Below are 20840 nucleotides of genomic sequence, written 5' to 3' on the forward strand. Positions count from 1 at the left end.
TCACACAACGTCGTACAGATTCTACGAAAACTCAAATTTACGGCAGCAGCCATCCCAAGCCGGGGGCCGACACCAGCTCTGCGGCGTTTCCGAAGTCGCGCTGCCAGCCGGGACCCCCCCCCAACACCCAACGCCGCGACAAGAACCCCCAGCCCCCCGCGGCCCCCCGCTCAGCCCCAGCACCGAGGGTCTCCGGCGGCCGCATCCCGGCTAGCAGAGCTCAGGTGGGAGCTTGGAGGGCCGCGGTGGCAAATAACGCCCGCTCCCGAGCGGCAAACCTCATTTCTCGGGAGTATTTATCGCAACCCCTCTGCCGAGCAGGCTGTCGCTTACCTGGTGGCAACCCTGCAAATTCGAGTCTCTTCCATACGATGAGTAGGAGCCCCTTTCCGTTTTACCTGTTAATTAAAAAACAAAGAGAAAAAGATGTTTAACAGATTTAAACAGATACATACGGCTTCTCTGAGCGTTTTGGATGATGTTCACCACATTTTCCTAACGCTGTTTACGTATGTAAAATAGGCACTGCCGACTGCACGTAGGCAACAGAAAGGGATTAACGCTTCTTCACGCTGAGGATGGTGAGGATGCTCCACGCGCTTCCCGGAGCTGGGATCTAACGGGCTCCCACCGGCCGGCTGAAGGCGAGCAGAGCTCCTCACCGCGTCCCAAGCACCCTCCCTGTCCCAGCGCCGCGCCGGGGACACGGCCAGCCCTCGGCAGCTCTGCGTAGGGCCACCTTCGCCCCGGAGCTGCTGGGGATGCGGCTCCCCGCTCCCTTTCCCCGGAGCGAATCCCCCCACGATCGAGGCGATGGGGGAATTCACACCTGGGAAAGGGACAGCGCCCGGGCATCCGCCGTTCGCCAGCAATACTGGGACCTGACGGCGGCCCAGCGCCCGCCAAGCCTTTCTGCCAGCCCTAAGTACCCTTTTTTTTTCACTCCTCTTTTTTTTTTTCCCCCTGGAAGCCTTTAACACTCGGATCCAGCAGCCTGACGTGCAGCACCGGTTACGGTTATGCCATATTTACAAAGGAAAAGAAAGGTTCTTTCAGGTTTGAATGGCCGGGCTCGAGCGGAATCAAGAAGGGAAGAGGTGGTTTCTGCAAAGCATTAAGTCATGGCTGAGCAGCACCGCACCACGTGCTCCGGAGACAAAGAGCAGTCAAGAGGGCTGATACGAAACATATTGACACTAAAAGACCACCCTTACGGTGAGGATAATCACGGGAGGGGGGAGGTGTTACCTAACAGAACACAGTACAAATCACTCCTAAAATTAAAGTTTTTATTATAGGCTGGGGCACAAAAGGCGCACCAGACAGTACCAGTGCGTTGGGAGCAGATGCTCCGCGTCTCCCTGCGCGCACCCCAGTTCTGCCGGGGACACCTCCGCGCCTGGGCGCAAGGCTCGCCGGCCAGCGACGCGCCGTGCCCGTGCACCCACCGAAGCCGTTCAAAAACGCCCCGTGACTGCACGTGGCGATACCAGAGCGGAGTAACGACAGCATCCCCCAACGTCAGCCGCCTGCCGGCACGGCCACGGCCCGAGGGACGCAGGGCTCGGCTCCCCCAGCGCCATCCAGACCTCACGCAGAACCCGCTCGTTAGACAAAGGATGGCGGAGCTCATTTTAATCACTCCCAAAACGGCGGGGGCCACGTTCTGAGCCCAGAAGCCTTTCCTCTGGGACACGGCTACCAGGTCTGATCGCCCGTTCCAGACGTTACTGACAAAGTTTGACTATTGCCGGTGGTTTGGAATATTCAAAAAAATAAATCACCTTTCGCCTCACCCTAATTGAAGACCCTAGCGCTTGCTTTTGTTTCTCGATTCCTTGTGGTTGTTTTCCACGCAAGGCGGTTACTTCTACACGGGAACCTCCAAAATTTATTTGCAATTCATAGGACATTTGCACACGTAACAACTCCGCTCTGGTTACACAAAACGCGACGGCTCGCCCGCCCCACAGCCCCCCTCGGGTTCAGCGCACTGGAAGCCTTGGCAGAAATCATTCGAGAACGAATCGACACCGAAATTTTAACCGTGAGTCGCGTGTGCTACTTCCCACCACCCCAAGAGGGCCAGAAAGTCGCCGCAAATAACGAGCGGTGAGGACGGGGAGGGGGGGGAAAATATTCCAACCAGAAAAACAGGGTCGGGGGAACCAAGCACCGGCAGCGACACGAGGTTCTTTGAAGGCGCTGCCGGGGTCTCGGCAATCTTCGTTTCTATCGTATCAGGCACAGGCAGCCTCATCTTAATTTCAGTTGTTAAAAAATATTTATCCAGATACAAAAATAAACCCACTGCAAATTACAAGTTGTCAGGGTTAAAATCTACTTCTATTTGTGTGGGGGAGGATAAGAGAACAGCATAGACATGAATCATTCTCAGTAATTTGAGTGTTTCCATGACATCAATGGGCACTCGTCCAGGACTCTGTCGAAGTCTGTGAGGTACCAAAGCGGCACAGCAGCCAGCAGGAGATTGACTTTTTCTTTTTTTTTTTTTTTTTTTAGGATTATGCTCCTTGTAAAGATTTCATCTATAGCATCCACTTTTACCACCAAACAGATAGCTTTGGAGATCAGGAGGGAACGCGTTTCATTCTGATGGTGGAAGCCTTTAACTTTATTACATTTGTTGTCGTCGTTCCCACGTACGGCTAGAAATCTGCCTCCTCAATTAAGAACAAATAACCAAAATTGATGAAAAACTCAAGAAACCGTTAAAAAGACAGACATACAGAGATTTTCACTATCAAGAGTAATTATGAAATTATCATACTTTTTGTAATGACACTTCATTTTGGGGGGGGGAAATATCTTTTGTATAAACTGTCCATTTAAAATTAGCTACAGTCTTGATGTTGATTTTCTGCTTAAAATTCACTGGCACATTTGTTTCAGATAATAAAATTTGCAAGAGTGCTGATAATATGCAAGAGTCGGCTCTTTAAGCAACTATTTGTGCTCGCAAATACAAAAGCTTCTCCTGAATTTCTGCGTTTACCGTACATTATTCATCGTTTTCAGTCGCTCGAGCACCCCAGCCTGCACCGTGCGCTTTCCCAGGTTTGCGAGAGCTAAAGATTCTCTCTCCTCTTTTTTTTTTTTTTTAAATGTTTTAAAAAAGAGCGAGCGTCTACAGCGATGTAGACACCCGACGCATTCACTGCGGAATTTTCGAGACAACCCTCTAGTACTAGAATGCGGCAGCCGCTGCGGATATTTTTTGGCACAAAGACAATGGTGGCAGTGCCAAGCCCCATGGCTAAAACTACTCAAAAGAGGCATAAGGGTAGCATTAATCGTTCAAGTCTTTTACTGCATGGAGTACTGTTGTCCATATTTTAAAACCTAAAAGTACCCGTTAGTAATATTTGTTGTAAGCCAGGAAGGAAGAAAAAAAAAAAAGAGAAGAAAAAAAGGGAGCCTGAAATAGAGACGAATAACAGATCTTGTCAGACATCTGATTAATTTTTTCTACCTAGAGGACCAAATGCTAAAGTGTGCCATTTGTTAGCAGCCCTCCGAACGCGCACCGCCAGCCCTACCCTTCCCTGGCTTTCCGATCCGACAGCCCAGACAAAGCTCCATGGCAGAAGTTGACCTACAAAGGCTGGGGAGTAACTTTAACTCGCGGGTACGCACTTGTTCTTTAGGTAAGGCAGAAAAAGCATCTCCGTTCTCATCGGAGGCAGTAACTTCGCCTGTGTGCAAATATATATATATATTTTCTCAATTAATTGACACAATGCATGCCAATCAAAGGAGAGACAAAGAGAGAACTACACGCAGCTCCTGTTTTCTGACAAACACTGCATCTCCAGTCTCTGCTCTCTAAATACCTCCAGAAAAAAAAACACTGCTTATCTTCGCTAAGCTACAATTGCTTCCTAAATATTTTGTTTGTGTTTTTGACTGCAAAAAATCAAAGCAGCACAGGATTGCCAATCCATCAATAAAGAAGCCACTTGCCTTTCCATGGCGTACTTTGAAAAATTAATCAAATTAAGTAGAAAATTGAAGCAACTTCCAAGGCACAAACGCAAGCCATCTGATTCCCCGCGCCCCTGCCCGGGGAGACAGGGCACCTTGGCTTTTGTCGGGTAGGCAGGACCAGAGGCATGAGGCAACTCTTCCCATCTGCAGAGAAAAGGAAGTGAAGCTATTTCTATAACTGACTTCAATTCAATGTTTACACTGATTTCGTGTCTGACTTTTTTTTTTTTTGAGAGATGAGTTCGACCGGAATATTCTAATTCAGGTTTCCACTGCCCTACATTTGGGGTTTAGTTCTTGGTTAGAATGAAGAAGGGAAACCTGGGTGGGGGAAAAAAAAAAAAAGGTAGCTGTATTAGGGATTAGAATTATAACGGCTGCAAATCTTGATCTGTTCAGGTCTGCAATCTTGCTTAAACCTACTTCTTATTTTATTATTGCATTTCTAGCATTTCTGAAAATTAGTGGTTGTTGTCTCCGACGTCCAATGTCTCAAACGCATCCCGAAGGGAGCCCGACCGGTTCCCCTACCGAGACCGACAAATCCCGGGAGAATTCAGGGTCGAAGTCAGCCCAGGCACGAGGAACGCAGAGCCGGGGCGTACCTGGGAGAAAGTTCCGAGCAGCTGAAGAAGGGGCTGAACTTTCTCATCCCACGTTTGTCGGCATACAACGGACGCACGCGTGTCCTTGCCAGCCGCAGGGCTTCTCTGCATTGTTAGGAGGATCGTGAAACAGCTCACTTCTGCCTTAATTTATAGTTCTCACAGTCAAAATATTCTTATGCTTGCTTAAGTTTGGTTGCACGAGAAAGGGAGGGTTTGAGCGCTCCGGGAAGCGAGGGCCGGACCCATCTCGGGGCTCGCCCACGGGAGCGAAGGTCTCCCAGCGCCGGACCCGCAGACCAGCTCTGCACGGGAACCTCTGACAGCGGCCCCCCGGTTATCGGTGCTATTTTTGTCTCGGAGATTTGAAAACCTGACTCGTCGCAGCAGAGAAATCGAGCTAAAATTTCTATGGGGTTATAAACCCTGTGAGGAAAAACCTCGTTGAAACGAGCTGTTGTACGCTGTATATCCTCTGCCTAGCAGCACCCCGCTCTCAGGGCAGCGCATCCACCCCGCGCCCTCCTCGGACAGCCGCCCAGGCCTTGCTGCCTCTTGCCCTGGGCAGGAAAAATAGCTTGCCCACGTTTTCACCAAAGGAGCCAGCACGTAGCTGCTTTATCCTCTGCAGAACTTTATTTTTGCAGAACTTTTTAATATTCTGCTTTTTGAAAGAGAAAGGGGAAAAAAAAAACATACAGAAAAATCAAAAGAAGGGGAAGGAAAAATGAGAAGGCAAATGCTTTTAGCATTCAGTGAAATTTTTCCAGGCTCCCAGTCGCAGGATGCCGACCCGCGCGCCATCCCCGGGGCTAACGGCTGGCTGGAGGCTTGGCCCCTCTGTGCCAGCGCTCGCTCCTCTCCGCGGCGGCTCCCGGGCTGGGAAGCCGGTGCCCTGTGCTGGGATGCGGGTTGGGCAGTGGCTCCCGGGCTGGGAAGCCGGTGCCCTGTGCTGGGATGCAGGTTGGGCAGTGGCTCCCGGGCTGGGAAGCCGGTGTCCTGTGCTGGGATGCGGGTTGGGCAGTGGCTCCCGGGCTGGGAAGCCGGTGCCCTGTGCTGGGATGCGGGTTCGGCAGTGGCTCCCGGGCTGGGAAGCCGGTGCCCTGTGCTGGGATGCGGGTTCGGCAGGCTGCGTGTCCCCACCGCCGGGCACGAGCTCCTGCGAGCAGCGGCCGCGGGGCATCCAGCTGCGGTCGCTCCTCTTCCATCGCTCCAAGGGCAGGGAGAGTCGCTCGGCTTGGCTGGGTCGGCGACTCGGGCTTGACCTGTGCTATATATCCATACCTCTCCCGCAGCGGCGCGCTCACCGGGATGGGATACGCGGTCAAAATACCCCATTCAGCTCGGCGAGGTTCCGAGCAGCGTTATTTTACATCACAAAGTGTCTCACCCGACGGTAATGGAAGTATCATGTTAATGAGCCGCTTCTGCTCGGTGCTGTACGTGAAGTACAGCAGAGGCAAAGACAGCGAGGAGATCTGAAGCAAAGTTTGTGCGGTAACGTTCGCAACGGAGCACAAATGACGCGGCGTCTGAGCCGGGCAAGGTCCGCAGAGCAGATACCCCGTAAGGGAAGGTCTCAACGCCACTGATCCGAGCGGCATCACAGCCCAAAACGCAGCACAGAGCTGGGGGAAAGAGCTCTTTTTGACACGACAGCGGATTTTTGCACTTGCACCGCCGTGCAGCACACAGTCACGGTTCTGAAGGAGACGTTACGATGCCAGAGCAAGCCCCGTTACAAAGGGAGATCATTTTTTTTTTTTAAACAGTACCATCAAAATGCAAAGGAAACTAAATCCTCAAACCCACGCTAAAATCAAGCTACAGAGCTGACTCGAACAACCTAAAGCAAGGAAATTCAGAGCCGGCGCGGTACCTCCCCGCTGACTCGCCTTACGCTTGACCGGGCAGGGTTAACCCCCCGATGCCCCCTCACGCGCCGTACACCCCGCGTACCTGCGCCCAGATGTACATGGCACGCCGAGCGGGACGGCCGCGCTGCCGGCTGCCCCACCAGCTCTGCCCAGTGCCCCCCCCCGACACCAGTCAGCCCGTCAGGGTCACCACCCGGCCCCGTTAAGGACAGGCCTGACGCTAATGGCTGGTTACAGGACCGACTGCGCCCAACCCGGTCAGAAGCAGCTCGCGGCACCCTTTGCAACAGGTTTCCAGCACCCTAAGGTTCATCAGAGGATACGTGGGTACTGCCATTTCGTAGGCACCACCGCGACCGCGCAGCCAATAAATAACACCGCCTTCCGCGGACAAGGAACATTAATGAGCTTAATACCAAGTACACGCACTAATTGAGAGCAGAATAATAAACTTTCATAATTCAATTAGGTATTTCAACAAAACGACTGTTTGTTTCGATGCCGTCTGCAGAAATGACGTTTACCGAGTTGAAGACCCCTCGCAGCCCCCTCGCTTTGCCCGCGGTCAGAGCGCGCAGGGCGAGCGGGCACCTACGCTCAAACGCTGCCGAGGGGAGAGCGCTTGGGCGAGACAATTCTTCATTTAGAGCCAAGACGCGTCTGGCTTCATAAGCATCTTTAGCCTCCTTCCCTTCTCCTGTGTGCATGGAATTTCAGTCTAGAGGAAATAATTCCGATCCCCTAAGCGTGAACACCTGTATCACTCTGGAAATGGGCAAATTTATTTTGGAGAGGAACGAAAACTCTAAGGAAACCCATTCACCGTATTTCACCCTCTCGTTCTTGGAACGCACAACCGTCAGAAGACGGGCAGGGGATGAAGACAGGCATCGGAGAACAACACCACCACAATCAGAAGCACAATCTAATACTAGAGAATTGGAGTATTTAAAAGGGGCAACTTTTTCATAAAAGATATGAGACAAAAACACGTCGTAGTAATACTCCAGACCTGAAAGTAATATATAAGAATTGAATGTAAAGCACTGGGTATTGTTTTATCCTAAGTAAGCCTCACGGGGCTATTTTAAATTGAAATACGCTGCAGGATGATCCCTCATCATTTGTTCAGGGACCAGTCCAGGAGATCTTTATCGTGTATTGGGAAACCTGGGGTTTCACTCTAGCATGAAAACAGGATCACTCTAAGTTAGATCAAGCTCTAAGGCTACGAAAGACACAGAACTGAAAGAGGAAAATCAACCTCCCTACAGCCCCAGCTCTAAATGCCTTGGTCTGTGAACCACCCCTATCGAGCAGCGCTGATTAAAAGGCTGCTAAACCAAACCGTGCTGGACCCCAGCGAGGACAGCGAGATCAAAAGCCTGGTGGTTCAGATCGGGGACCGAACCCCCACCTCAGCCCGGCTGGCACCAGCCAGGCTCGTCACACGGCCGCGTTCTGCCGCACAGCGACAGAGGTGGCTCGGTCCCGGGCCACCAACCCAGTGGTGATCATAATTTTCAGGTTTTAGGATGGAAGCGTCAACGCCTACGTAGCGGATCACCTCCCGTTCCTCCCCTCTCTTTCGATGCTCTCCACAGAGCTGCCCGAGTCTCGTACACCGAGATCAAATACCGAATTATGCATTTCTACAAAAGGGTTATTTATTTGTATTACTTTTCTGTACTGAACAGTATAAGAAATAAGTTAGCATTTATCTTTCTTATAATTTCAACGTTTTAAAAACGATTTGGATTAGCTAAGCAGCCAGAACAACCCGCCAGCTCCTCAGCGCACGGGAAGGCGTGGGGAAGGACGCGGCACCCACGCGGGAGCGTTCCAGCGTACCCAGGGCTCTCCAGTCGGCAGTTTCCAGCAGAGGGCACGCCGACCCCGAGCAGACCCTTCCGCTTCCCACGCACCTCGGGAGCCAACAGCCCGGGCTGAGACTGCGGGCAAACTCATAGCATCAGTACGCGCGCTCCCCGGCGCTCTCGGGGCAGGAACGATAAAGCTCGCTCACGGAAAGGCACCCAAGAATGTTGGGAAAAAAAAAAAGTCCCCGAGAGAGGGATTTCCCACCTCTACCAGCTGACAATTCTCTTTTTGCTGCCGAACGCAGAGACAATAACCTTCAGGGGAAACAAAAAAATGGCCATTCCTCAACACAAACGGCACGCCTGAAGTGAACAGTCCATTGAAGGGCAAAATTCTGATCGATTCAGAAATATTTGATTCTGTAAAGGTGAAATACTGGCTGCACTAATATTAAATAAGGCTGAGTCTCTTTAGCAGGGCCAGATTTCTATTTTAGATTCTTTAATTATTTCATTGAACGGGACAGCAATATTACCTATGGTTCCTAGTTAATATTTTATTGGGTTTTATCACACTTAAGGGAGGTGAAATCTTAAAGAAAACTGATCCAGGGAAGAACCTGTCATTTGTCACGTTTGTTTCAGAAATCACTTGCTTTACTTTGTATTACCATAAACTTGCCAACGTCTGCTGGTGCTTTCGAGCCCTCCGGCGGCAGCAGCTCCCCGAGCCACCAGCGAGCCCACCCGGCGCAACCCTCCCTCGCCTCTCGCCACCACCCAACGGACACCGGCCATTAGCTGCTCCCGGCCCACCCACGGCAACGGTCGCTCCCAGCCTTCACCTCTACCTCGCAGCACAGAGTAACGGCCCTTTGGGTCCCTTATCAGACAATATGTATTTTTTTTTAAGTTTCAGTAGCCCTGGGAGACGAACTTCATTTACCAGGTCTACCAGGCAGGCAGCTTAGGTTACATGTAGGTCACAATAAATAACACTCATCCCTCGGCCGGCGCGAGCTGCGCCGCCGCCTAAGTTGAAATGACAAGCCTTTATTATTCCTAAGCACTTGATTCGGAAACATTTGCACAATCTGTTAAGTCCAGACAAATTTAAACGGTTCTGACATGCAGCCTGCTAGGGTCAGTGACAGGGATAATGCCTCTTTACGTGGGGAAAATTTTGTGGCATATAGGTCACTCTCTTCGGGGGAATCAACTGCGTGTCTCTTCTTTGCATTTCCACCACAATCCTTCATCCCGCAGCCCGGAGCCGAGAGTGAAATGCAAGAAAGGAGCCGAACGCTCAAAGCAAAAATCTGCTTCCAGGACAATCCATTATATCTGACAAGTTAAATGTTCCATGGTAGACCATATGGCATCGGAGCAGGGCCGACGATGGAAGAGGGAAACTCAGCAAATGCATCACAATTAAGGAGTTTGACTATAGACTTTACTTTGATTTACTTTATTTTGTATTAAATTTTGGATAGTGTAGCCTTTCAATTTTCATACGGCCCTTCCAAAGCCTCTGCCCGATCTACCAAGCTACCTACACAAGAACGGGTGGTTCGCTAAAATTATTTTCTCCAAAGTCTTACGGTCTCAGTTAAAGAGCGCTCCTGATCAAGCCATTTTTCTACCTGGTAAACTCGCCAAGCGCGGGGCGCTCCCACTGTTAACCAGCGTAAACGCCATTAGCAGTTTGCTAAAGACCAAAGAAAAAGCAAAGCTGACAAAAAGAAGAAAACAGCCTAAAATCCCTGTCCCCGAAGGCCTAGCGATAATTCCTGGTGGGAACGTCACCCTGGCGTGGGGAGCCCTGAGACGGAGGGCTGGCAGGAGGCATCATCACCCTGCCGAACCCCACCAGGTACCCACCACGTAGTCCCTACCCGCACCCAGGCCAGGAGAACCCCTACATCAGCAGGACAGCAGCTCCCAGGGTCCAACAGCTCCTTCCCCCTCCGAGGTGCACGCCTTCCCGAGCCGTGGTGCCAGCGGCAGAGCCGCACGCGGCCCCGAGCCAGCGCACCGCTCAACGGTACGCGTACCCTCATTCCACCACGACCGGACCCACCTCCGAGCCGGCTCCAGGTACGAGTCCGCAGCCGCCGAGGCCCTTTTCTATTCCGTTCTCACCACCAAGTCACACTACTGAATTCACCAAAGACTCGAGCAGTAAATTAACCCTTTCCATAAGGCACCCACCACCCATAACCACTCTCTTCTGAAAAGCCAGCGTCGTGGGCTCTTACCAAGCAACCCTTGTACCCAGCTGCTGCCGCAGCGGGGTGGGAAACCGCATGAACTGGGAACACTGGCTTTGCCACACCTAGGGACATTGATCCTGACTGACATAAAAAAACACAAATGGACCAATTAGAGGAACCGCCATGCAAATTCGCTGCGTGAAGTTCCTCAATAATTTGGAAACGCAGCGCTGAAAACGCTAACTGGTATTTCCAGACCTCCTTGCAGAGCATCGTGCCTGTGCCAGGAGCAGAAGGACTTCCAGAACCTTGTTCTCCTGGTCCAGCATCACGCAGGTCCGCTACCGTTCTGAAATAAAATCTGCAGAAATAACTCCGTAACCATTTTTTGGGCACTGCCCTGGGGTCAGGATGCAAAAATAAAGTAGGTAAGCGAAGCTACATCCTTATTTAGGCATTTAAACGAAGTCCTGCAGGCAGGAGTACCGCAAAGCCAAGCCAGTGTCGCTGGTGGCAGCAGAAGCTGCCGGTGCACAACTCACCGGAACAAACCGCTTCCCGGGGTCTGGAATTGGGAAGCTCCTTTTAAGCACTGACTTTCATAATCCCCTTCCCCTCCCCCTTTTCTCGATTTCAACTTCGGAAACGCCGAGCCGATGTTGCTACCAGTAAGGGCCCATTCTGCCCGGTGCTGGGATCAACGGCCGTTTCCCAGCGATTTCCAGAGGGACGGCACGGGAGCAGGGAAACGCCTTCACCGAAGCCCAGGGGCACCGAGCTCGCTACGCCCACGGCCAACCCCTGCCTGCCTAAGCCCAAAATAGTACCTTGCTGCTGCTTAATTATTCCCTAGGCTTGGAACAGAGTATTATTATTTTCTATTACTAGAGTGTTCTTCTTCAGAATTAATATTTCCCCCCACTTTTAAGGCTCAAACACAGTAATTTTCCAAACGCCTTTCATTTGCCTCCCAGGGAGGGCTGTGCCAGGGTCCCCCGCCCCGACGCCCACCGGCCGCCCCGCGGCAGGCGAGCGGGGAGGCTGCGGGCTCCGCTGCGGAGCGTCAGGCATGGCCTGACGGAGGACCCCGGCGATACAGGGCTGCTGCTGTCATGGGGTGCACATTTCAGCTGAAATGCACCCCTATTTCAAGATTTCAGGAAATCAGGATTAAAAAATAAAATCATTAATAGGAATAGGGGTCACTTTGTTGAAGCAGTCATTCATGCACTTCTAAAACATTAATTTTAGTGGGAAAAAGAATGTGAATTTTCAAAAATATATTTATATGTTTTGTTATTCCTTCTAATATAATGGTTTTAGATAACTTTAAGCATATTATTGTTATTTCTATATTTTTGTGAAACCACTATTGTTCCTGCTATCACGAACAAACACTAAAGCAGAAAAAAACGACAAAACGCTTCAAAAAATTTGGAAATCTTGATGTAAATGCAGAAGTTGCTGTTTTGAAGCGGCCAGCTCGGGACCACCCCCGGCAGAACGGCAAGGTGAACGGCAGGCAGGAGTCCCGGCGCGCCGGCAGAACAAAGCCCATTACGAAACCAGCGCTGAAAAAGAGTCGGATCCACTCCTCCAGCGCTGCACCGATCTCCAATTTATTATCGATTTAGCATTTCGTATGGCAGGCACTGGAACAAAGACCCCTATGATTATAAATGCGTGCTTTTGCGGCACGTGCTTTAATTTTAAAAAGGGTACTTTTTTCTCCCCCCCAAAAAAAAAATTCTGCGTATTAAAAGGACATCAACTCCTTCAAAAGTCACGCATCTTCCCACCCGCGTTTTCACAACGGAACGTTACTGCCGGAGATGACGGAGCAGGGATTCGGGGTCGGTTCGCTGGGGGCTGTCGCTGAGCGCATCCGAGCCACAGCCGGGCACCCCGGCAGGGGATTCACCCCCAGGAATCCCAGGGAAAAGCAGGAATTGTGGTCACCCGCGGCTCTGCCACGAGGGACGCGGCGTGGGAAAAGCTGCTCGGGGTGCCGACGGGAGCTGGGTGCGGAGGGAGGAAGGAAACCACCCCACTTCTCCGGCCGCAGCCTTCCTCGGCTCCCCGGCAGCCTGCACATCTAAGGGCAGTTTATCTGGCATGGGATTTGGCCTTTTTCACGGAAAAAATTCCCAGGCACCCTCACAGAAAGCGCATGTGCCATTCTGAACTATTTCTTGTTTAATTGGGCTCCTACCAAATAGATAATGGCTCTTTAAAAGACTCCTGGCATCGGAGAGCCACTGGGCTAGCACCACCGAGAAGACAAGCGGCTGAAAATTGATGTTTTCTGTAACAGGGCTCTACAGGCTCAGGGAATAAACTCGCTGCTTCCCGACACCCTGACCAGCGCAGCTCCCTGCCCGGCTATCGCCAGCCGTAGGCTCGTGCACATCAACGAAGCGGAGAAGGGAGACGGAAATACAGCTAAATCCACACCAGTAAAACAAAGCAGAACATGGCAGGTATTTGTGCTTTGTAGATTCCACTATTAAATCCTGATCAACTTTTTTATGACTAATTAAAATGCCCATATGGTAAAGCAACACCTGATCCAAGGAGCTTTTAAGTACAGCAACTGCCAGCGTTGAACGCCTGCACATTGTTAGCAAACCTGAAATTTTGGCTTGGATTTATTTTCAGATGCACACTGTTTTCCGAGCCATTAATGAAAGAGAATAGAAACTTTGGCAAAGCATTTACTTTCCTTACATCAGAGTTTTAAAGAAAACACGTTTAAAAAGAATGGAAAAGCAAAGTTAAAAAAACCAAACGACTGTAACTATTGTCGTCTTATCCAAAAATTAAACACACCACATAGGAATTTTAATGCAGCTAAAAACCAGCCCAGGTACAAGCCTAGGATGTTGTTCATGTCCCAAATCCACCCAGTTTCATGCAGCAAGTATGGATAGCCAGCACAGAAAGCCTGCCAGGGGAAAGCGTTCCCGAATTCCCAGTGCCCGGGCTGCACCGCAGCCACCTCGCTCGGACACGAGCCCGCGCCCGGGCGCAGGTTTCACGGGTTCGGGATCCAGGCAGGAAAACCACGCCGTATCTGCTACTCCGGGCACGCACCGCCGGCCATTCCCCTCTCGCCGGTCCTGCTGCCTACACCAAACGGGGCAGCAGGACAAGGCGGTCGGTCACAGCATCTCTCCAGGGCCGGGCTCAGCAACGCCTGCCGGCTGCGGGAAGAGCTCTGCACACGCTGCCCGCCTGAAATTCTGCCGTCGAGCAGGTGAGCTGACCACGCAGAGATGCTCAGCTACGCGCACAAAGCACGTTTTCTCAGGCTTGTGCAGGGAGAGGTCCAACGCTCCCCATTTCTGCTTGAAAAGAGGAAGCTCCCAGCTGACCAAAGCGGACATTCGAGCTGCAAGAACCCAGAAATACTCCGACAAGGTCATTATCTTTTTTTTTTTGGCCTGAGAAATAGCAACTTATTAATTGCAATTTTGTAAGCACACTGATAGATACATGCATGAGATCAATATGCTTTGATTTTCAGAAACCGATGAGTAATTCTGAATTATTCCTCCCATGAATTCTAATGAAAAAATAACCTTAACAGCAGATTTTCTCACAAAGGTGCTGGTGGACTCAACGCAGAGCAGCTGAGTGCCAGTCACCTGCCAAACTGCCAGGCCAGAGAAATTCCAAATTCTCTCGGCCATCTCCAAAGCCCTTCCGCGCAGCGCTGGGATTTCTCGTTACAGCAACGGCTCCGGGGCTGGCTCACCCCAGACTGCCCGCTGTCCGCCTCGCAACCGCAGCGAGCATTTCGCCTGCTGGCAAGGAATCGTTAGCCAGCTCGCTTTTCCTTCCCAGGCGAGTTGTTCCTGGAACGGTAACGCTCTGGGAAGGTGACGGTTCCAGCCGGGGCAGCGCCGGGAAGCAGCTCCGCACGCGTTCCGAGTCCTCGCACAGAAAGCACAAGCCTTTTTTTTTTTAACGGTGAACCAGAAGGGCCAAGCAAAGCAGGACACGCTGGGGATGGGAAAACCAAAGCCATCTTTCACAGGGAATGATATTACTGCCCAGGAAAGAGAAAAAATACTGTACAGGTGTCTGGAATTAAAGCATAAAGTGTCCTGACGCTTATTTGCTATAAAGTATACCAAACTGGGTCTGTAACGAGGTATTTTTTCAAAAAATCCCAAACGAGAAGGCTAAGACGACAACCTGCTCTTCTTGGGGTTTACCCTGTCCCTCGGTTTGGAAAAGCCTGGGAGAATTTCTCCTCCTCCCCTGCAAAGTCACCGCGCAGCCACGAGCGCTTCGTTATCGCCGTGCTCCCGCAGCCTGTGGCAATGAGCTTCTCGCTACAAAATATTGCGGTGACAAGAAAATGATCCCCTTTTTTTCTTCTTCTCCCCCTAACACTGCTGTTTCTTTCTTCTAATCCAGTCAATTCCTTTTTTCCCCCTTGGGAAGAGGCGCTAATTTCAGCTGCGTCACCGCAAGGCCTGATTTTCAGAAGAATGAAGTATTCCGAACTCAACAGAAAGTTTATGGGAGCACTCCGGTTTCCTGAAGACCCAGGGCGTCACGCAGCGCACGCTGCAACCAGCAGCCGGCTCCGAACACTTTACCCCAAGTGCCCGGTGACTTTATATGATCAAATAAACCCATCTAAAATATATGATGTGCTTCTATACTGACGCTTCTCTCCCTTCGCACCAAGAACAAAACCATCTTGGTCCATTCAAGATCCCATCGCTTTCTATTAAACATAAATTAAAAAAATAAAATAATAATCTTTTATTCAGCTCCTCCCCGAGGAAAAATATACAGCTAAGGGCTCTATGATTATTTTTTTTAAGGAGTTTGTATAGTAGAGATGTAGGTAAGCTTGCTAAGGTATTCACAGTCCCTTTGTAGCTTCCCAAACACAAATACTTCTCCCCTTACTCCCGCCAGCTGCTCCACCGCAGTCAAGGGGACCGGTGGCAACACGAGACAAGGGGTATCTGGCCCTGAACCAGCCAACCTCCAACCCCTCACCAGCACCAGCGTGAAGCTCATCTCTAACACCACCAGTTCAGTTTGCTAAAACCAGTATATCGAGGTCCCAGCCGGGACTGGGAAGACAAAGTACAAATGGCCCCTTGCTTTAAGAGCCAACTGTGGAAAAAAACTACCCAGGTGGAAGCTTCCGTGCTTTCCTGCTCTGTCTTCTCAGCCACGGGGTGTGTGTGCAGCCCAAATCCGCCTCCCGACAGCTCTCTAATCCCAGGATAAGCAGGCGGGCGGCCTCACCCCGCTTCTTCACAGGAGAAACCACCACAAACCTCGCCGCCGCAGCCCAGCATCTCCCACCGCCCGCGGCAGGGCCGCGACGCCCGTGTCCCCCTGCCCGGCCCCTCTCCCGCGGGCAGAGCGAGCGGCAGCGTCGGGGATGCCCGCCCGGCACCCCCAGCAAGCACAGCTCTTCCCACCAGCGGCGCTCACCAACAGACGCTCTCTTTACAGCTACGGGGTCTGGGGGATTATTTCTTTTATTTTTTTTTTTAAAGCAAACCTTGAACTCAAATCGTTATGTATCTAAACCATCAAATGTGTTTTTAACTTCTTCGATCTACCCATTTACTTCGCTTCCTCACTCACGCTTTTTAAAAACGGCCGAGGATTTCACACGACGCCGTTTCAACAATACCGGGAAAGTTTCTCGAGTCACAGATTTTTCGCCGAGCCCAAAAACACAGACTTTGGGGGGAAAAAAAGAACCAATCACAGCAGGAATCTCTCTACGAGGCCACACAAAAAGAAACACCATCTTGCACAGCCTCTCAGCAATAGCTGTACCGTACAGCAAGGAAATAAAAAGCTCTCTCGACTGTAAGAATGAACCTATCTATTCAGCTTGCTTACAGGTGACATTACACCATCTGCTTGGGCAGTTTGCCCACGCGAAAGGAAACGACACCAAAAAGCCAAACCTGAGGCATTTTAAAGAAATATGCAAAAAATACCAATGATTTTATACAGAAGTACGAATTAAGTCACGCAGCACTACGAAAAGTTCCTAAAAAATCCAACTATCTGTGCAAAACGGATGCTCGTGGAGGTGGTGGGCTAAGACCAGGAGCAGGCTCCCTGCGCCGGCCCCGGATGGGCTCAGCAGCCCAGCGCCCACCGTCGCGGCGAGGGACGCGCGCCGCGGGGCTCAAACAAAGGCATTCCCAGCCCAGGGAAGTGCACGCCACGAAGCTGCCGGGTTCTGGAAGCAGCACCCTGAACTTTGCCTGTCTCCATCCCGGCGGTTTGGGTGCCCCGGCCCCAGGTGTGGGCAACGCTACGGCCGAGATGGTTTCCCCACCGCCCGGGCATCCATCACACAAGCCCAGGAGAGAACAGACCGCGTCAGATGCCTTGTTTTCTCCAAGTTTATTAGGATATAGGTATAATAAATAAAAAAAAGAAAAACGGAGGGGGGAAGTTTTAGAGAAATTTCCATCTTCTGAGAAGCAACCAAGAGTTCTTTCTGAAAGCGCCCGACGCGCCTGCATCAAACTGTTTCTGCATCGCGGCTGCTGGTTTTCTTTCATTCTTTTTTTTTTTTGGGGGGGGGGGGGTGGGAGCTCGGGGGCTGGGACTTTAAAGAGTTAAAGGCTCCCTACCATTAATTTGCATCTGGTGCTTTTAGTGTGTGTGTGTGTTTTTTTTCTTCCCTGAAAAGTTGGCAGAGCCGCCGATTTTCCATAATGCAAGCATTTGGGAATTGTGAGCGGAATGAAACCGATCCAATCTCCTGACTGCGACATGAATTTTCATTAATTACAACCTTGTCAGCAAAAGCATTATCAAAGCTGAATATGAAAATGCTAATGAGTTCTCATTTGCATATTTTTCTTTGTTGGAATGTCATTAATTATTACATTTTATGATGATGAATGCAGCTGTCGAAGCTCTCCGATGCATAATTAGCCATCAGAATGCCAGGAGCCGATCAGCATTTTTGGGGGGGAGAAAAAAAAAAAGAAAAAAAAAAAAGAAAAAAAGAAAAAAAAACCCAACCCCAAATTTCCCTTCGACCTCTCGCACTCCCCGCTCCCGCCGCAGCCCCCCGAAGTTTGCGCTGCCGACGCTCCTCCTGCCACCGGCTCACTCCCGGCGAGCCCCAGCGCGGGGACGGATTTCTCCTCCTTTAATAAAAAATTATTTTGTTTTTGCCGATCGTGCGCTTATACAATTGGAGCAGCTCTTAATAAAAAAAAAAAAAAAAATCGTTATTCCAGCTTAATTAATGCCACGCTTAATTATAACACCATGATGTCAGCGGTTTTAATTAAGTATTGGCTCGGGTACAGAAAAACTCCTCGCCGCAGTAAGAGTCGCTATCCGCAGAGTCGTGCGAGTCGCCCCGCTCCCGGGCTGGGGGCTCCGCCGGCGCGCGACCCAGCCGGGGCCGGACCCCGCACCAGAGGAGACCGCGGCCGAGGCACCCAGCGCGGGGCTCTCGCCGCGCCGCGCTCCCCGGGCAGCCCTCCCAGCTCACCTCCTTGACCGCTTCTTTGGTTTTTTTTTTGTGTGAGCTAAAGTGTAAGCGAAGATGACAAAACCGAGCTCATCCTCTCGCAGCCGCTGGGAACGGTGTTTATAAGTAAAAAAAGAAAAACAACACGGAGCAGATGGGACCATTACACATGACCAAACCAATCAATCACAGATGAAGGGCCCAGGTGCAGCGCAGCCGCGCAACAACGCACCATTTCACAGTCTGTCAGACACATACACATGGTCGTACATGAATGACCCTCCTCGGCTCCCCCAGGACCTCAGCTGGAGCGCGGCTCCCCTCTCGCCTGCCTCCGCTCCGACTGACGTCTTCATAATCGCCCTGTCTCCGTGCCGTCGCGGGGAGGGGGGGCCGGGGCTCCTGGCTCGCCGCAGCCGGCCCCGAGGGGCTCCCCAACAGAGCTGGGAGGTTTGAGGGGGCAGGGACAGACCCCGGCTTCGGACGGGCGGTGGGGACGACGGTAGGTGGGAGAAGAGCAAGGCAGAGCTGCCAGACGCAGAGGGCACGTGCGCGGGTACCACGCACCCCGAGATGCTCTCGGAGGGCTCTGTCCCCACGGAGCCACCCACCACGCCGGGCAGACGGACGGAGGGACCACAGCCCCGGGCCACACCGGGGTCCCCGCGGCAGGGTCGGCTGCAAGCGCTGCATCCTCCTGCCTGAGCCCTGGGATGGAGATGCTCCCACCTCTTCCGCCCGAGGAGCAGCCATGGGTAACACACAGAGAACACTGCCACGGCCCCTCCAAAGGGTTTAGCTGATGGAAGGAGAACAAATTCAAGCCATGACACCCACCACAACCTGGACAACCCCTGCCCACCACGCGGCAAAGCCACCCCGGCGGGCTCGCGCCGACGGTAGCCGCCTCCCACGTACAGACAAAGCCCGCAAAGAGCGACAGAAACGCCAGCCAAGCGCGGCCACGTCATCTGGGCAGCCAGGGAGGGGAGGAAGGATGACTTGGCGTTTGTAGAACCAACCGGGAGAAAGCTGTTTGTAAGCGCAGGGGGGAAGAAATCTGAAGTATCAAAACCCTCGTGCCAGCCGACGCCTCGGGTAACTCACCCGGGTGTCCGGCGACAGCGGGCACCCCTGCCAACGCCCGTAAGGAAACCTACAGCCACGCCACCCGAAACAAAACCCTCGCTTCGCTCTCGCTGGATCTGCCAGCCCTGCGTAACTCGCCCGAACCGCCGCAGCCTGAACCCCGCTGCGTTAATACCCCGCAGCAAAGTGCCACTTCTGCAAGGACGCGAGGGAGAAGCAACGGCAGCCGAGACGAGAACGTCCAGCTCTCGAAGGCGAGCTAAAGCCAGACATCTTCAGGTCTTAAAAACCTCTTCCAAGCTAAATTATTCCACGATTCCATCAGTTGGACTCGATGACCTCAAAGGTCTTTCCCAACCTAAGCGATTCGGTGGTTGTATGGTCTGATTCGGCTGCGTGGCTCTGAAAGATGCTCTTGCCACAGAGACGCTCGCCCGATGAAAGGTCTTGCCCAGGCAAGCACCTAACGAATTTCATTTAAAATCTGAAAATACGCTCCAGTCGCTAGGCATGAAAACAGGTTAATTTCAAAATAAACAAACAAAACCTTTTCAGGTTTCTTTGAGCTCTCTGCTGTCACGCGGAACGATCAGGGCTCCTTTACATATGCTTTGAGATATACGTTATTATTTATACGGTATTATTGCAGAGACTGACCAAGCTCCTGCTTGGCAGGTTTTGACAGGGAGCAGGAAAGCGAGGTGCACAGGGGAAATTCTGACGGAACGTCTGCTAGAGCCAAAGCCTATCTCCTGCTGTCCAACGCGGCTTCCCTCGGTTTTTATGCAAAAGCCCTGAAAAACACAAGTCACATCTCTCAAGTAATGTTTTGAAAGTTATCTACCTTCAGTTCTGGCTCGCGTTCAATCGGTGAGGCACAACTCATTTTACAGCACGCTGGGCATCAGCCGAGCAACCGAGCCCAACCCTCCTCTTCCTCGCGGGCTCCTTCCATCTCCCACCCCAGGCAAGCTCCCAGGGCGGTTTTACGACACGCTTGTTTTCGTGTTGGTTTTAAACTCCTTATGAAGAGAACTTTCCACCCCGCTCTTTTCATTAGTACCCTGGAAATACTCACATACTGTATTTCCCAGGAATTTTTATGCTCCCAGAAGCATCCTCCTATTTTACGCTGTCTGCCTGCTCGCACGAAACTTTGCCTACAAACTCCACAGTGCCAGCACCCATCACACCTATTAAGCTCTTTCCAGTGCTATAAACAAAAAGAGCGAACTTCTGTTTCGAATGGGCTTCCTTCTCTTCTGACGAACGGAATCCGCACATTTGCATTAATAAATTTCTATTTTTCGGCTCAAAAGAAATCGCAGTACGAAAAGCAGATGTGCACGTTGGGTTCTTTCAAATTACGTTTCCAAAAGCTGAGCCTACTCTAGCTCCAGATCAAAGGCACCAAAACGCTGTCTCCTCCTCCCCCCCAGCGTAATCGCAGAGATCTCATTTCGAGCACAACAGGTAAACCCCAAACCCTGAAAAATATCGCTGCGGAGCCAGCCCGTGCCGCAGCCCTGCTGCTTCGGCTGCGCGGGGCTGGGAAATCGCCGCTGTGTCCCTGGGGATTGCCCTTCCCTCGGAGCTCCGTGCCAGGGCTGCTGGGAGGAGCGGACCGGGCTACGCGCCGTATTCCGGCAGGACCGGAGGAGGCTGGGCGCAGGGGAGCAGCAAAGCTTTGAGCACCCATTAAATGCAAACTGGCAAGGGATTCCTGCGAGTTC

General features: G+C 51.7%; 1 protein-coding gene across 12 annotated transcripts in view; it reads right to left on the minus strand.

Annotated features, from left to right (window-relative positions):
• The window catches only part of LOC142358965 (transcription factor 4), a 245759-nt gene that overhangs the window by 121212 nt on the left and 103707 nt on the right, over window positions 1-20840 (minus strand). For all 12 annotated transcript variants that reach the window (XM_075411862.1, XM_075411859.1, XM_075411858.1 and 9 more), the window contains one exon: window positions 334-398. In XM_075411862.1, the coding sequence (XP_075267977.1) occupies window positions 334-398 (65 nt within the window). The remainder of the gene's footprint in view (window positions 1-333; window positions 399-20840) is intronic.

Source organism: Opisthocomus hoazin, chromosome Z, assembly GCF_030867145.1.
Source record: "Opisthocomus hoazin isolate bOpiHoa1 chromosome Z, bOpiHoa1.hap1, whole genome shotgun sequence".
Taxonomy (NCBI): domain Eukaryota; kingdom Metazoa; phylum Chordata; class Aves; order Opisthocomiformes; family Opisthocomidae; genus Opisthocomus; species Opisthocomus hoazin.